At 45.7% G+C, this 14,764-nt stretch overlaps 1 protein-coding gene across 2 annotated transcripts in view; it reads right to left on the reverse strand.

Annotated features, from left to right (window-relative positions):
• Window positions 1-14,764, reverse strand: part of ADAMTS2 (ADAM metallopeptidase with thrombospondin type 1 motif 2) — a 165,211-nt gene that overhangs the window by 14,125 nt on the left and 136,322 nt on the right. For both annotated transcript variants that reach the window (XM_015875604.2, XM_032447505.1), the window contains 7 exons: window positions 13,689-13,802; window positions 6,928-7,073; window positions 5,400-5,575; window positions 3,134-3,267; window positions 2,207-2,330; window positions 1,611-1,691; window positions 276-439 (listed from right to left, as the gene is read on the reverse strand). In XM_015875604.2, the coding sequence (XP_015731090.2) occupies window positions 276-439; window positions 1,611-1,691; window positions 2,207-2,330; window positions 3,134-3,267; window positions 5,400-5,575; window positions 6,928-7,073; window positions 13,689-13,802 (939 nt within the window). The remainder of the gene's footprint in view (window positions 1-275; window positions 440-1,610; window positions 1,692-2,206; window positions 2,331-3,133; window positions 3,268-5,399; window positions 5,576-6,927; window positions 7,074-13,688; window positions 13,803-14,764) is intronic.

Consider the following 14,764-nt stretch of genomic DNA (forward strand, 5'->3'; position numbering starts at 1 on the left):
GGGCTGGAGAGCCTTTACACAGGGACCATTTTCTTGGCTAGCTGAAGGAAATAATCAGGAGAAATGACTGCCCAATACGTTGCTCTGAGTTATAACAATTCAAGTACACAGCGGTGAATTAGAAGTAAGGAATTAAAATACATCTTCTATTGTCTTATAAGTGAAGCAGATGTCTTCTTCTAACTCACAAGAGGAATCTAAAATATATTATAGCACATTATGACTCTGTAATCCTGACACTGAGCTCTGTGGAAGATGGTTTTCATTTGACTTACCAGAATAACTATTCCATTACGCAGAGGCCCCATGGTCTGCACGGTTTCTCTATTATCGTCATTCCGATATTCCCACTCCACACCCATGTCAATAAATATTTTAGAGTCTGGCACGTAGTTGTCTTCACTTAAAATGAATCTTCCCGTTTCACGATTTTTAATTGCTAGAAACAACATAAGAAATGTGAGTATCGGAGGTTTGCTTCTCACCTCTGGGTTTGTTCTGCTCTAGTCCTGGTGGGAGGAGCAGAAAAGGCCGGGCACAGCAGTGTGCATTTCTCTCTCTTCTCTCATGGGTTTGGAAAAGCTTTCTCAGGTGTTTCACTGAACTGCAGTGCTTTCTTGCTCAGCTCCAGGAACATCAATTGTTCTGATTTTCCTTCTTTTTCGTAGCCTGCCCAGTCAGAAGCAAGGCCAGCACCACCACAGCATGTCTGCCTGTTCTCAGCTGCTTCTCATCCCAATGGCCAAACCCAAACCAACTTGATGGGCAGCTCAGGGTTCCATGGTTCTCAGCTTTCACACATGGTATTACCACTCCAAGGGGGGAAGCCCACTGGGCTAACCCACAGAGGTCCTTGTTGCAAGAGATAGGGAGGTTCAGGTACAGCTGATGGCTGTCCAGAGACGTTGTTGGTCCCTGGATGTGCTCAGGACCAGGCTGGATGGAGCCCTGACCAGTCCTGATCTGGGATGAAACTGGAAGGACTTTAAGAACCTTTCCAACCCAACTATTCTGTGATCCTATGCAGAACCTTGTCTAGCCCTGTGAGCAATGGTGCACATCCCACAGGACAGGATAGGAGGCATTCACTGGTGAGAAATTCGATCAACTTGCAATGCAATTAGTAGGTCATTTATTGCGAATCCACTTCCAATTAATAACAGCCCAGTACGCACTGCTTCTCATCAATTACACAGCACTGCAAGGAGAGGATTTCCATTAACTCCTAAGCTGTGTGATTGGTTGGGCAGCCTTGTGTCAATGCTGCTAACTGTGGGGCAGGATCTGAAAAAGAGCAAATGTATTCTTTGTTCTTGGATGGAGCTGAGAACAACAGGATGAGAAGCACGTTGGAAAATAAAGCAATTCAGCTCCTCTATCAGCAACTTTCACACGTGCAGGGATGTTCTTGTTAGGACTCCAGGGAACACAGAACAGGGAAAGCCAATTGCCAAACAAGTTTCCTAATTTAACATACTTGAAGGAGGTATGTGGCGTGGGAGGATAGAGGGTAAACAAATGTACAAACATATTGTGAGGCTCCAAGGATAAAAATAAACAGATGAAAAAATGTTCTGACTGCAAATTTGTCCCACTTGCTGCACACTTACCGAGATGGTGACTGGTGGCGTCTGACTCCTGTATAAGTAAATGTCTTGCTCCAACAGGAATCTCAAACATCTTAATGTGTCCTTTATTGTAGTATTTAAAGAGATAATAACTGGTTAGTATACATCAAACAGGAAGAGTCTGGCTTAGGTTTCAAATAAACATTTTCTAAAAGCAGGGTGCATCACAGAAGCTGAACCTAATCCAGCATCGCTGCCACTCCTATTTCTGTGCTGGATGATGAAGTACAGCAGGGATAAAGAGCTCGAGGTCAACAGAAAAATGCCTCATGTGCCATATGCTTCAGACTAAATTGCACTTCGAGTGCCATTCACACCACGCACACTGTGTAGGCTTGCTTGAAGACCTCCTCTATGTAAGTGTGGGCCCTAATATCATCAGACTTGCATAATCAATGGACAACAGCCTTATTTTGAAACCCTAGATATGTCTCAAAGTAAAATGCAGAGAGTTGATTGGAAATGGTGCTGTGAATTATTTGTGATCGCTTTGGTATTTTTCAGGAAACTTCAGGTATCAGGAGACAGCAACTGAAAACACCCGGAATCCCCCAAGACAAAACAGAGAATGAACTGACCTTGTTTCTTTGGTACTCTTGAAAAAGTTCCTTTCACCACTTTGCAGTGGGAATTATCTCCCCCACAAACACCGCACTTATCTTCCTGCTTCGTGGATCCTATGACTCTGTCACACCCAACTTTCTGCACACAAAGGAGAAAAGCAGTCACTTTTACTTATCCAAGCTTCAATTCAAATGAGTCTTCACCTCAGATACCAAAGCCCAGAACAAACTGCAGTATTTTCCTGGAAGTTCGGTATCCAAACAGATTTTAACACTTGCACTTCCAGTTCTTCCATAGTTGTCAGGCAGGTGATTAGATTTTGTTACTGTGCTTCAAAGTCCTCAAGCAAAAGGAAAGCAGCAATATGAAAAAAAAGCTCTTCAGCCTCAGTTTATCATAAAGCAGAAGGTTAAATTCTGGGAGAATCAAAGCATCGGGGGGAGGGCAGAACCCTCCAGCAACACTTTGCTGAGTCGGAGCCTCCAGCTCTGCTGAAAGATGATCTGAGGCAGATCCCAGCTTGGAAGAACTGCTATTGATTTTTTAAAGACAGCCTGATCAATGATGGGGAGAATGCACATCAGCAGGACCTTAGTGCTGCTTTTCGTGGGAGCTACAGCAGGACTGTATGTTGCGGATTCTGCCCCCACCAAACTTAAGCAGGAAAAGCTTTCATTGAGAGCTAATTGTAATAGTCCTTCTTAAAAACTGTGTGAAATCTTTGCTGTGTAGGTAGGAGCTGTTGGAATTGAGTTACATGCAGTGTGATGGCAACTGTGAATATCACACACAATATTGTGACAATAAGCCTAATGAAACCTCCTTAATACCCAAAGCATTATTATATCTACTGAAACACGCATTCATGGAGAGAAAACCTCAAGCCACTATTTTCATTGTTCACACAATGCTAAACTCTGAGCCAAGGCATCACAGCTTACCAAGCATTCTCCCCTCACACAGATGCTGTAAGCGTCTTTGTAGGAGCAGCGGGTCCCATCGTGGACCATCCTCTTCATGTACACAACATCCCCTGTTTCCTTGGATTCACAGTACAGGTGGCACCTTTCCTTGGCTGCAAAAGAGAACAGTGCTTGGCCAGCTCTAACGGTTTGTTTGCTGAACTCAACATGATGTGGCACTGTGCTTTTTGAGGCACAGAACAGCAGATGGGCACCTCTATTTGATGGAACAAACACAGATTCTGCTGGTTTAACATAATCAGATCTTAAAGCACTTTCCCCACCATTTAGAACAGTAATGACCCCACAATTATAGGAGTTCAATTAAAATAAATCTTCACATGACCGTTGCATTCCCCCTTTGTACAGTTCTGTGGCCTCTGCCCTCTTCAAATAAAGTTCTTGTTATTGCTCTTGGTGCCTTCATGGCCACAGGGTATTGGGACATCAGAGACCTTTGCTACTGCTGAGCAACAAAAAAACCACAGTGTCTGGACTATTAAAACAGCTAATTCACTTTCTTCATGCAGCTCCATAATGGAGAAGTCCTAAGTTTAAGACAATTGAAAATCTGACATTAGACCTAATGGATCTGCATATATTAGGAACATCACACTATGCACAAGGCACAGATGTGTACACACACACAATGTGCCTCACCCCATGCAGACCATACATTCATTGCAGCAGATAAAAAGGAAACACCCAAAGGTCTGAGCAGATGCCTGTGGCTCTGCACAAAGCTTTATTCCCACAGCTCCACGAGAAGGGGAAATTTGCAGCTGCCATTAATTGGGATTAAGCGCTTCCCCCAGTCTCCACCATAGATAAAGGTACCACATGTGCCTGGCAGAGCTGCTTGTCAAGTGCACGATTTATGTTGCTTCTGAGTCAGGGCTGTGCTATCTACACAAAGGCAGATAGCCTTGCCTTGCCTGCACAAAAGGCAGTTTTAAACACAGCTTTAAACACAAAAGGCGCTATGGCACAGGTATACAGAACCCCAGCAGTGACCAGTGATCAGTGCTCAGATCAGTGAGCCAGCTTCTGACCCAGAAGCCATTGAATTTAATAGGAAATAGCTGATTAGTTTCAGCAGTCTCTGCGGCAGACAGCTCCAGAGGCGAAGAGAAGGTCTGAGCAGAAGCAAAGGACTCTGGGCTGTGGCATTCCTCCCCTTCTCCCTGTGCCAGCAAAACTATTCCATGAAATTGAGCTGCAAAGCTGCATCTGCTGCTCCGAAAATCCCAGATTGCACAAGATGGCATGAGAAGAATGAGGGGACCCTGAGAACTGTTCAGGGAATAAGTCAGACAAATTAATGACAAGGCAGTTGCTGGCAGTATCCTCTCTCCGGAACGTGAGAGATTTCACCTAAGGTGACCCTTCCCCTCCCTGAGACCTGTGCTGGGCTGAGAGCAGCCGGGGGACGTGGGATGTGTCACCTGTTCCCTGTCCTGCCAGCCCCATCCTCCATGTGAACTGACCTGGTTTAAAAACAGTGAGCAGTCTGCACTGCTTATCAAACAAGCGAGGACTCATTGCCATCTGCCTTCTTGCTTGTTAAAAGCAAGATTTCAGCACAGCAACAGCATGGTAACAATCTTTATGCCCCACACCAATTAGCTGCACTTTTGTTGGCATTTAAAGCAGAAAAGTTAGCAGTAAATTTAACATTTTTGTTCTTGGAGGCCATTTCTGCCAAGATGCCACAGCACCACAGTGATCGTGCTGGTTCTCACCCAGCTCCCATCCAAAGCAGTGCCTGGCCCCAGCAGTGCCCAACAGCATCTGCAGGAAGATGGAAGAACGAAACAAAACTAACACTTTCCTGTGTGTGTTCTTCAAGGAAAACTGCAGCTCAGAGATGCCCCAGGTCACGGCAGGATTTTGGTGTTCAGCAGCTTCTGGTGGATTACAGACCTTTCAATTATTTCCCTAAATCATTCTTTAAACTTCTGGCCTCTGAAGCACCCTGTGGCAGTGAATTCCCATTTAAAATGTGCTGTGAGGGAAAGTGCTTCCTTCTGTTTGTTTTAAATTTGTTTTAAATCTGCCACCTGATAATTCTATTTGATGTTCTCAGGCTTGTGTTATGAGAAACAGTGAACAATCATTCTGCGTGCAGTGTTTGGTGCCAGAAGTCCCAACCTGGCCATGGCAGTGACCACACCACAGCCCTGTGCGTCCCCAGCTCCAGCACTCCCACAGAGACACCCTGAGCACAAGAAGTAGCACTGCTCACCATCAACATGCTCGTAGGGCAGCCAGTGGTGCTTGGTGTTCTGGTACTCAAAGTACGGATCCCACTGCCTGCACTGCTCCTCTCTGAAATCCTCAAAGTCCTTGGGGCAATCCTGAGTGTTGCAGAGCTGGAACTCATAGCTCGGCCCTACACATGTGCGGCCTCCATTGGCTGGACTGCAGAGGACAGAAAGCAATGGTTAGTTTGGTCATTAACACATGAACTGAATGTCTACCAAACCCTCTGTGACACAATCTCACTCCCAGCCATGTCAATAGGAACTTGATGAGGCCAGTGATGTATTTCCAGTGCTCCCTTCTCACATTTTATCAGGACTTCATCTAGTTTAATGACTGCTCTGGTGTTTGCTTTCTGCTGGGAGGTGTCTCTGGAAAGGTTCCTCTCAATATACGTCATTACAGCTGGGATAAAAGAAGCAACCATCTAAAAACCCGCTGTCACTATTTCTCTCTCACAAAGCAATTTCTGCAAGTTGAGCCTCCAAGCGCTTTGAAATAGAGAACAAAAGTCACCTTCTTGGTGTGGTTCAGGAAAGGAAAGTGCAAACAGGTGCAGCAACTCACTCATATTGCCTCCTAAACCAGCAGCAAACCCAGCCTTTCCTATGTGCAAATGCATTTTACAACTAAAACAGAGCCCGCAAACATAAAGGTCAATTTCATATTGCCAATGGAATAAAGGCTGAAATTAGAACTGACACATTTTTCCTTAACAGAACAATTTCCATCAGAAAACACGGCTACAGCACCAACACGATTATCTCCAATACTAAAGTCAGGTTCAATCACTTCATCCTGTCTGAACATGTTCAAAAATCCTATTTGGTGAAATCATTTAATTCTGCCCACTGCTTCCCTTCCTGCTGCCATGACCCTGATATTCCATGACATAGGGATAATCACATATTTAGCATCGTTTGTACATCCTGTCTATATTAAATATATCATAGCTTCAGTGTTACTGAAATTAAGTCGTTTTACATTATTTTGATGAACCATTTATATGTCATCGGAGCACAACAATTCAACATTCTTAGGATTAACTTTGGGGAGGGTTCTGCTCTCTGGAGCTTTGCTCCAACCTGGAATGAAAACAGCTTGAAGATATCAGCACATTCCGTGTTGTAAGACTGTTTCTGAAGTACTAAAAAAGTTGGATTGATTTAAAAAACTTATTTTTTAATACAATCCAGCAAATTATTGCCATTATTTCATGCCAGAATAAGGCATACATGAGGCTCTGAAGTATTACCTTTGCAATAACGTAACAGCACTTTCCGGATCTTTTAATGGCACTATCAGCTCAGTGCATGGTAAACTGGCAGATAAAGATGGCTCGTGTCTTGCTAAAGGGCCCAAAGCAGAAATTCTGGCAGTGTGTACTATAGGTGAGATCTAAGCAGCACCACTCAGCAACCTTCATGGTGTTATCACAGCAGTCATTCTGTGAGGGTTCGCACCATTCATTCGCTTCACGTTAGAAAAACACCTGGGAGTCACAAACTTACTGCGGGTTGTCACACTGCCGTGTCCTGTACTTCACCCCCGTGCCACAGGTGCGAGAGCAGGAGCCAAACTTACTCCATGCGCCCCAGTGCCCGTCCTGCTTCAGGATGTCTGGTGTCAGCCAGATGCAGTGACCTTTAAAGCAGTGCTAGGAGAGAGAATTGGAGAGGTACAGAATGAGTACATGGTAGCAGGACTAGATGGCCTTCAGAGGTCTGACCCAACTCTAAGGATTCTATGATTCCATACTGTACCATTGGTGCAACATGTTTCATTTTGGGCACAGACACTGGATTTTTCACCACTCCAGGAAAAGGCAATGAGAGTCACTGCTGTGCTGTGCCCACGATCCCCAGCTCCTTCAGATCTGACAAACTTACACATTTGCAGTATAGATATCATTTATGCTCATAGGATTAGAGACTGCCCACTTTGTTAACCTGCTCTCAGCATCACATTCCTCCATCAGCACAGCGGGGATTTCACCATAACTGGTAGAGTCCCAGACCCTGCAGGGTTAAAGGTAAAGCCCTGCTGCTGCCATTGCTTGCAGTGCTGACAACAGTCTCACACGGCAGACACTATTGATTTGACACAGGGAACTCTCTCAGTCTCACTGAATCTCTTGCTAAAACCGATCAGAATTCCAGGAACCCTTCACCAAACACCACCCTGCACAGACCCACTCTGCAGCAATTACTCCCTGTCCATGGCTTTCTTATTTCTCTTACCCATTTTTTAACACAGTAAGTTCTATGTGGAGGCAAACAGAGTTTCCTAAATTCTCCAAACCCACGAGGTGTTTACACATTTCTTCAGAAGTCTTTGTAGCCTCCATGCTTATATCTGTCAATTTTAAAGAGCTCTTGTAGGATACAAAGCAAAAAATGCAAGCGAAGACTTAATAGTTTGCCATCTTTCAGACACATGATCTGATTTTTAGGTGGTCTTGCATGGAGCCCAAAGTTGGACTCGATGATCCTTATGGGTTCTTTCCAGCGTCTACGACCCTTTCGACTGTCTCCTCCATTAAAGACATCTGCCACCACCCTTCCACCAGAAGCTAATGAAGGGAGTCTTCCTTAGCTGGAGTCAGGACGAATTCTTCTCAAGGACCACAGATCTGGGCTGTTGCTGCTGCTTACATAAAGTCCAGTAATGGCAAACACTGCCAGCACTACCAACAGCTTCGCAGGAGGTCGTCGTGTTCTGCCCGTGCTGGTGGCAGCTGAGGCTGGGCTCCAGCTGACGTGCACAGACGGCCACAACAACAAGTGCAGTCGGTCACTTACTTTGCTTAACATTCAAGTCAACAACAACATTTTACACAGCTTAATGAGCCCTGGAATTCAGGAACTTGGCAGGCGGCAGCAGCTGAGCATATGGCTGAATGCATGCTGCCAGCAAAAACAAAACCAGGAGATATATAACCGGAGAGCATTTGTAAGCATGGAGTGATTAGCAAGCTGGAAGATGAATTTAAAAGAGATGGATAATCATTAATAATGCTGAATTTAAAGAGAGAATCATTAGTAAAACGGTGACAAGACACAGGTTTCCCATTTGCTAATCCACTCGATGACTGGCCCTTTATTCACATAATTTATTTTGCTACTGATGCGGTTGGACAAGGGGTAGAAAACAGAGCAGAAATTAGGTTTCAGCTACTCGTTATTTCTCATGATTTCAAATATTCCAAGTCAAAACCCATGAAGAAGACGAGTTACCACAAAGCCAATTATAACAATCCTGCTCCGGAGCTGCAATGGGCAGATTTTTCTCAGCTGTCTGACAGAATAAGAGAGAATTCAGCAAAGCATAAAAGAAACACAAATGCTAACACGCTAATTCTGAGGTTCGGCACTGTGCCCTTCCAGGATGATGCACTCCTGGCTTTGTAGGGGTTTAAGCAAACCTTGTGAACCGTCAGCCCTGAGTGGTAACGGCACCATTGGGGTGATGCAGGGAACAGGTCTGCCTGGTGGGGCAGACTGCAGCTGGGCTTGGAGGAAGATGAGCTGCAATGGCTCCTGATCCCTGCTTGTTTCACACCATCCTTCATCAGAGTTCTGCATTCCTCAGGTGTAAGATCCACACAACTCTGCTCCAAGAGCCACGTAGCGATGCTCCAGGATGCAGCACTCAGCAGAGAGGCGCAGAGACATGTGATGCTTTGTTTGCTGCCTCTTTCCCCTGTTTCAGCCAGAAGCAAGGGGATGTGGTTTGCAATAACCACAAACAAACCACCTGTTTGACAGTGTGACTCGCTCCTGAACTGGAAAGCAAAATGTGGAAAGTGTTATTGACTTTGCTGTGTAAAGAAAGGAGCAGGATGGATTTTTGCTGGAGAAGTCAATCCTGCTCTGCCTGCTGGGAAGCAGAGAGCTCCGAGTTTGGGTGCAGTGAGTCACCCCAGGCTGCGTCCGGGCTGTGGACTCAAAGAAAGAAGTCTACATAAAATGAAGTGATTCACAACAGCATCTTAATGCTGCAGATCAGTGCAAGAGGAGACATGGAGCAAAAAGCAGAGATGGATCCATCTGCAGTGCAATAAAGGATGTGAGAGCTGCCCCTTCCCACTGCCTGCAGTAAGTGCGTAACAAAGTGGGAACAGCCAATTCCAGCTGCTGCTCCCTTCACAAGCAGAGCTTTCATGTAAAGCGTGAAGCATATTAAAGCAATCTTTCTTTTTTAACGAGGAAAAAAAAAAAGGGAAAGTGCGAATTGTTTTCTTACTGGAAGAGAAGCTGACTTCTTGTGGGCTCGCCAGTTTTTCTGGTGAACAGGGCAGTCCAAAACAAGTGCAATTTCCCGGAGAGGAAGCTTAAATCTCGCGCAGTAAAACATTCCACTGCTGTTTTCAGCGGTTCTTTGAGACAACTGCTGTGAGAGCCAGAAAAAAAAAGCCTCTCTCTGTGTTCCTGTGGGCTCCCCGCAGCTGCACGCTCATTTTTCAGGACAAGACTTGCAGATTTCTTTCAGTCTCTACCTGTCATGTCTGCGTCCCAGCCTGGCTATGTCAGTAACCCCTGCTCAGTCCCATCGTGTCAGAACGGGGCTGTTGCTTTATTCCCACTTCCAATCACATGTCCACTCTGCTCCATCTGTTTGAGACCATTCAATTGTAGAGAATAACCCCGGAGCTGTAGCTCAGAGCTGGCCTGGGGGCAGTGGTGGTTCATTGGTGTTTTCAGAAACCCTTTTCTTCTTCTGAGCAAGACCTCTTTATTTCAATAATCATTCTCTTCTCTTCCTGCAAATCTCATCCAAGTGGTGTGAGGGCAGGAGTATCACCTGGGCTCTGGCTCTTGCACAGCTGCCAAGTTAACCTGGAACACCAGCACGGTTGGCACAGGAAGGTACCAGGAGCTCACCTGTCTCCAAGGAAAGAAATCAGGAGTGCAGGTGCTGCATCCCTCTGTGCTCCTCTCAGCAGTGAGCAGATGGGCTCCAGCATTCCACCCCCTGCATGAGCGACTTTATTCCTGCCTTCTGGAGCGCAGTCACCTGCTTCAGTGGATACACACCTCTCCCCAGAAGAGTAATAGCTTTAAAAAAAAGTGAACAAGGAAAACTGCTGATGTATTTCTTAAGGTGGCCTGGCTTCCAAAGCCTGGGGCTACTGGTGGAGCTGACAGAATTGAATACAAGTAAATAAATCATCAGCTGAAAGCATATGTGCTTTATTTTCCTAAGCTGCAGAATGCTGTGCAGTTAAGCTTTGCATAATTACCTCTTGTCTGTATGTTTAAGCACGGCAATTCACAGAGCATCTCTGGTTCCACATTCAGACTTCACACGAAGCAGTCGTTTCATTGGAGCTAATGTGGCTGCTCAGAAGAGCAAGGTGCTGCATCACTGAAGCTTCAGGAAATCCATTCTGTCCTTCCCCTCTCAATCCACATAAAACACTGGGTTGAGAGCTACAAAAAGCATCCTATTTCCTTTAAAATTCCATTAAAATAGAAGTTTCCTCTTCTGGCTGGAAAGCCTTAAGAGAATATTATACATTTCTATCACTAAACCCACCAAACTAATAGACTGCTGCCAATTAACATAATGTCTCCATTTGTACAAGGAAACTCACTTAAAACCTTTTTCAATAGCAGAATGTCATTCTTTTGGCAACTTCTTTCAAATGAACACATGCAGAGAAAATCTTACAAATATTTACACACATTAAATGCACATCTATATGTGTGTATGCATGCATATACGTGCATATATTTGGCACTATGAAGTCTAATTTCTCTTCCCCTTCTACGCTATAGTCCCTCTCTCCAAGACAGGCAGGGCACACTGAGACATGGCTCTTGTCAGGGTGGCTGCTGACAATGTGCTACAGATCTCCCATCTGCCATAGGTGTTCTTGGCCCTGGGCCACCAGAGAGGAAGGAGGCAGCTGGACCTGGTCCTCCTCAACAGCATCTGCTGAGTTTGGCAAAGCCATCAGCTATCAGCCATGTGAGCAGCAGGCTCAGGGCAAACACCTGAGCTCCGTACGCCCCTTCACTCTCCCAAACATTGCTTCTATTTCTGGCACTGGGACATCTCAGCTGCTGCGAAGCTGGGATATTTCTTCAACACATCAGCACTGATTTGATTGGCCTCGGCTTAAAACAGGCACTGGGAATCAGTGGTATGAAATCATGAAAACTGCACGCCCCGAAGGCAGGAGTCAAATGGATCTCTTTGAATCACCATCTCTGACTGCTTATGTTTGTGTTGCTTTTCTCTGGCATTGGCCTTAAATAGTGGTCTGCATTTCAAGTTATTTTCATCTTCCTTATATACCAGGAGAGATGCTTCTTGGAGAGGGCTGCCACATTGCAACCGAGTCCCAACTGCAGGCAGTGTCTGTGTTTTAGTCACGTTGCTTCCTGCTAAGAGCCTCTTGTTCTATCCAAACTGATGAAGACAGTGAACAGAGAAAGGCCAAATCAAAGGCACGGATGAAAAGGAAAGGAAAAAATGGAAAAGGACTGATATGATGTGCCTCTGTTAAAACACCCTCAGCTCCTAATAAGTACAATGGTCAAACACAGAGCTGAGAAGCAAGAAGTTCATGGTAACACTCTCATAAGATATTGCTCAGGCTACAGGGCCTTATCAAACTAAAGGCTTTTCATTTGATATCATTTTCTCAGGTTCTGCTGGAAGGCGGCAATAAGTTCATTATCAAAAAGCTGGGACGGCTCCTCTGGGAGTAAAGCAGTTTCACTCCTATCACCTACAGAAAGCACACATCCCCTCTTGCATCCACTGAACTACAAGCCTGTCTGGGCAGCTCGCTGAAGCCTTGGAGCCTAAGTCCCAGTCCAGAGAAAAAAAGTTACAGCTGAGTTGCATAATATCCTGACAAAGTGTTTATAATGGAAGCACTGGACTGATCGTTAACTGTGCGATTACAAGTTCCCTTTTTTATTCTTGTTTCTGTCCAAACACATGAATGAATGGTTTGGGGAAGTCGGGGAAGCGACAGGCTGGAATACAGTTGTGTTTTTTCTGGGATTTGCATGTGTTTATTTAATATAAAACCAAGATGTGGAAAAACATCTCAGGTGAGTCCAAAGAAACTGCCTGAGATTGTGCACTGTAATTTAAAAACCTGAGTATTCTCAAACACACAACAGAGGTGTTATGAGATAAATAACCTACAGAAGACCAGAAGGGAGTGGCTTATTTAGAGCATGGCTTGCTAGGGAAGGAATTCAGCATTACATTATGCTTGCATAAAAAAAGACATTTCAAACCACAACAGCTAATACGGTTCATTTATCATATAAATGATGTCATCCATTGCGTTTTACAGACATCCTTCCAAGTAGCAACAAAGTCCTCCCCTCAGACCCTGCGCCCACAGCCCAGTGAAGGCATTTCTAACAGACTTCAAAGGAGTTCAGATCCGCTGTAGCACAGTGTGACCTCTGCAGAGGGGTAACTGAGAGCTGGAGCAGGAGGAGCCTTTCAGGGCAGGAGCTCTGAGCCCTTGGCACCTTGCTCCTTCCTTCACAGCTCTTCACTCCTCCCTTGACTCTCATCAAGCAAATCCACCTACGCAGATCTGCCCTTCTCTGCTGCTCATCCCTCTCCATGGTCATGCTGGTTCCCTCCAGCTCTCACTCAACCCCCACATCCACCCCTTCCCTTGGGGCCAGCACTGCAGCCTTAGTGGAGCTGCAGTCTCCAGGACCTCACAGCTCTCAGCCATGGAGGCCAACTGGCACCATTACATCACTGACACAAACACAACACCTCGACTATGCACAAGTCAAAGGCAAGTGAAAATTTCCCCATTTTTGGCTCTACAGTGACTTGCTGAGAAGCCAAGGACATTTCGCAGTTGTGCAGATACTGTCAGGCCTTGCCTGGAGATTAGGTTTGATAGCAGACAGATGTCACACAGCACACACCAGCCCCTGGCCCCTTCCTCCTCACTTACATTCAGGAGTTTGCCACACGTCTCAGCTGACTTCAAGTCAAGAAGGTTTTTCCTCTGTTAAACTGACCCCATCTTTGGACAAACTGGGACTCAGGAACTGGTGAGTTACAATGCAGCTCATACCCAGACCTTCCCCAAAGCTTTACGGAGGGGACAAAGTCACAGTTTTCTCTTTACACCCTCCCTACTGTATTCTACATTCCCTACGTTTCTAAAAACAAACTGGGAAGAGAAAATCCTTCCATTTCTGCACTTGATTTTAAGGACAACATCCCCAGCTGCACACACACAGACTCCAACATGCACAGCGCCCGCTCCCACCTTTCCTGGTGCACACATGGTCCCGTCCAGCGGAGGCCCTTTCTTTGTTTTGCAGAAGTAGGGGTTCTCAGGGTGGCTGCACCACAGCTGCTTACAGGGATCAAACGTGCGAAACTGAAACACAAAAAAAAGCAGAGCGGGTGATGCTTTGACGGAGCTTTGACTTCAAGCTCCAAGCAGAAGTGCAGCATGAGGTTGGATTTCCCTTGTCTAGCTCTCAAGTGTCAGCTATGCTCACTGCTTCCCGAGGAACACTGTGGAATAAGTACATCTAAGCTTGCAAAAATCATCAGTGGTTCTGAAGTGAGATCCTGCCTGTAGTCAATGGAATAACACTGCACAAAAAGAGCTTGATACCAGTGACCAGAGGCAGACTGAGGAAGGGGGAAATCAGTTCCCCTGGCTGATAAGGCACACATACCTTTTCTTACAGTTACAACACTTGAGTACCCATGGGAGAGGGATAAGAGCTGCTCCTCTCAGAAGGGTGAAGTCTGACCTCAGGCCCAATGAGTAACTCATCATTTCACCTACACTACAAGTGCTAGTAATGCAGAGAATGAGAGCCACCCACCACAAAATATAATAGACCATAATGTCTGGACGTGCTCTTGGCTGCTCTGAACAAAGAACAGAAAGCCTCCCAGGCTCCAGAGAACAGCCATAAGGAAAGACCCTCTTTGGCAGGGACATTCCTCTGAGGCAGCATCAGTGAGAACGTGTCAAAACACAAAACTACAGCTGATGCTTAAAAGGTTTTCATCCATTATCTGGAGACACTGCTCGGCACACATAATCCTGCAGATGGGAATGAAGGCAGCAATGTTCTGTGTTAGCAGCTGCCACACCAGCTGAAAACATGTCGTTCCATTTAATGTTTGTGTCCCGCTTGAGGAGCCGGAGGTGGGAGGCACAGCCCTGCTGCAGAGGGTGAGGCACTGCAAATAGCACCAGTCTTGCCTTGCTTATATAAATTTGGGCTTTGTCTCTTGTTTTCCCAGTACAATAGAGCCAGCCATGGCATCAGGAGTCCTTGCAAGTTGTTCTCTTTGCCGTCACGCTTATTTTCACATGCT

Source organism: Coturnix japonica, chromosome 13, assembly GCF_001577835.2.
Source record: "Coturnix japonica isolate 7356 chromosome 13, Coturnix japonica 2.1, whole genome shotgun sequence".
NCBI classification, from domain to species: domain Eukaryota; kingdom Metazoa; phylum Chordata; class Aves; order Galliformes; family Phasianidae; genus Coturnix; species Coturnix japonica.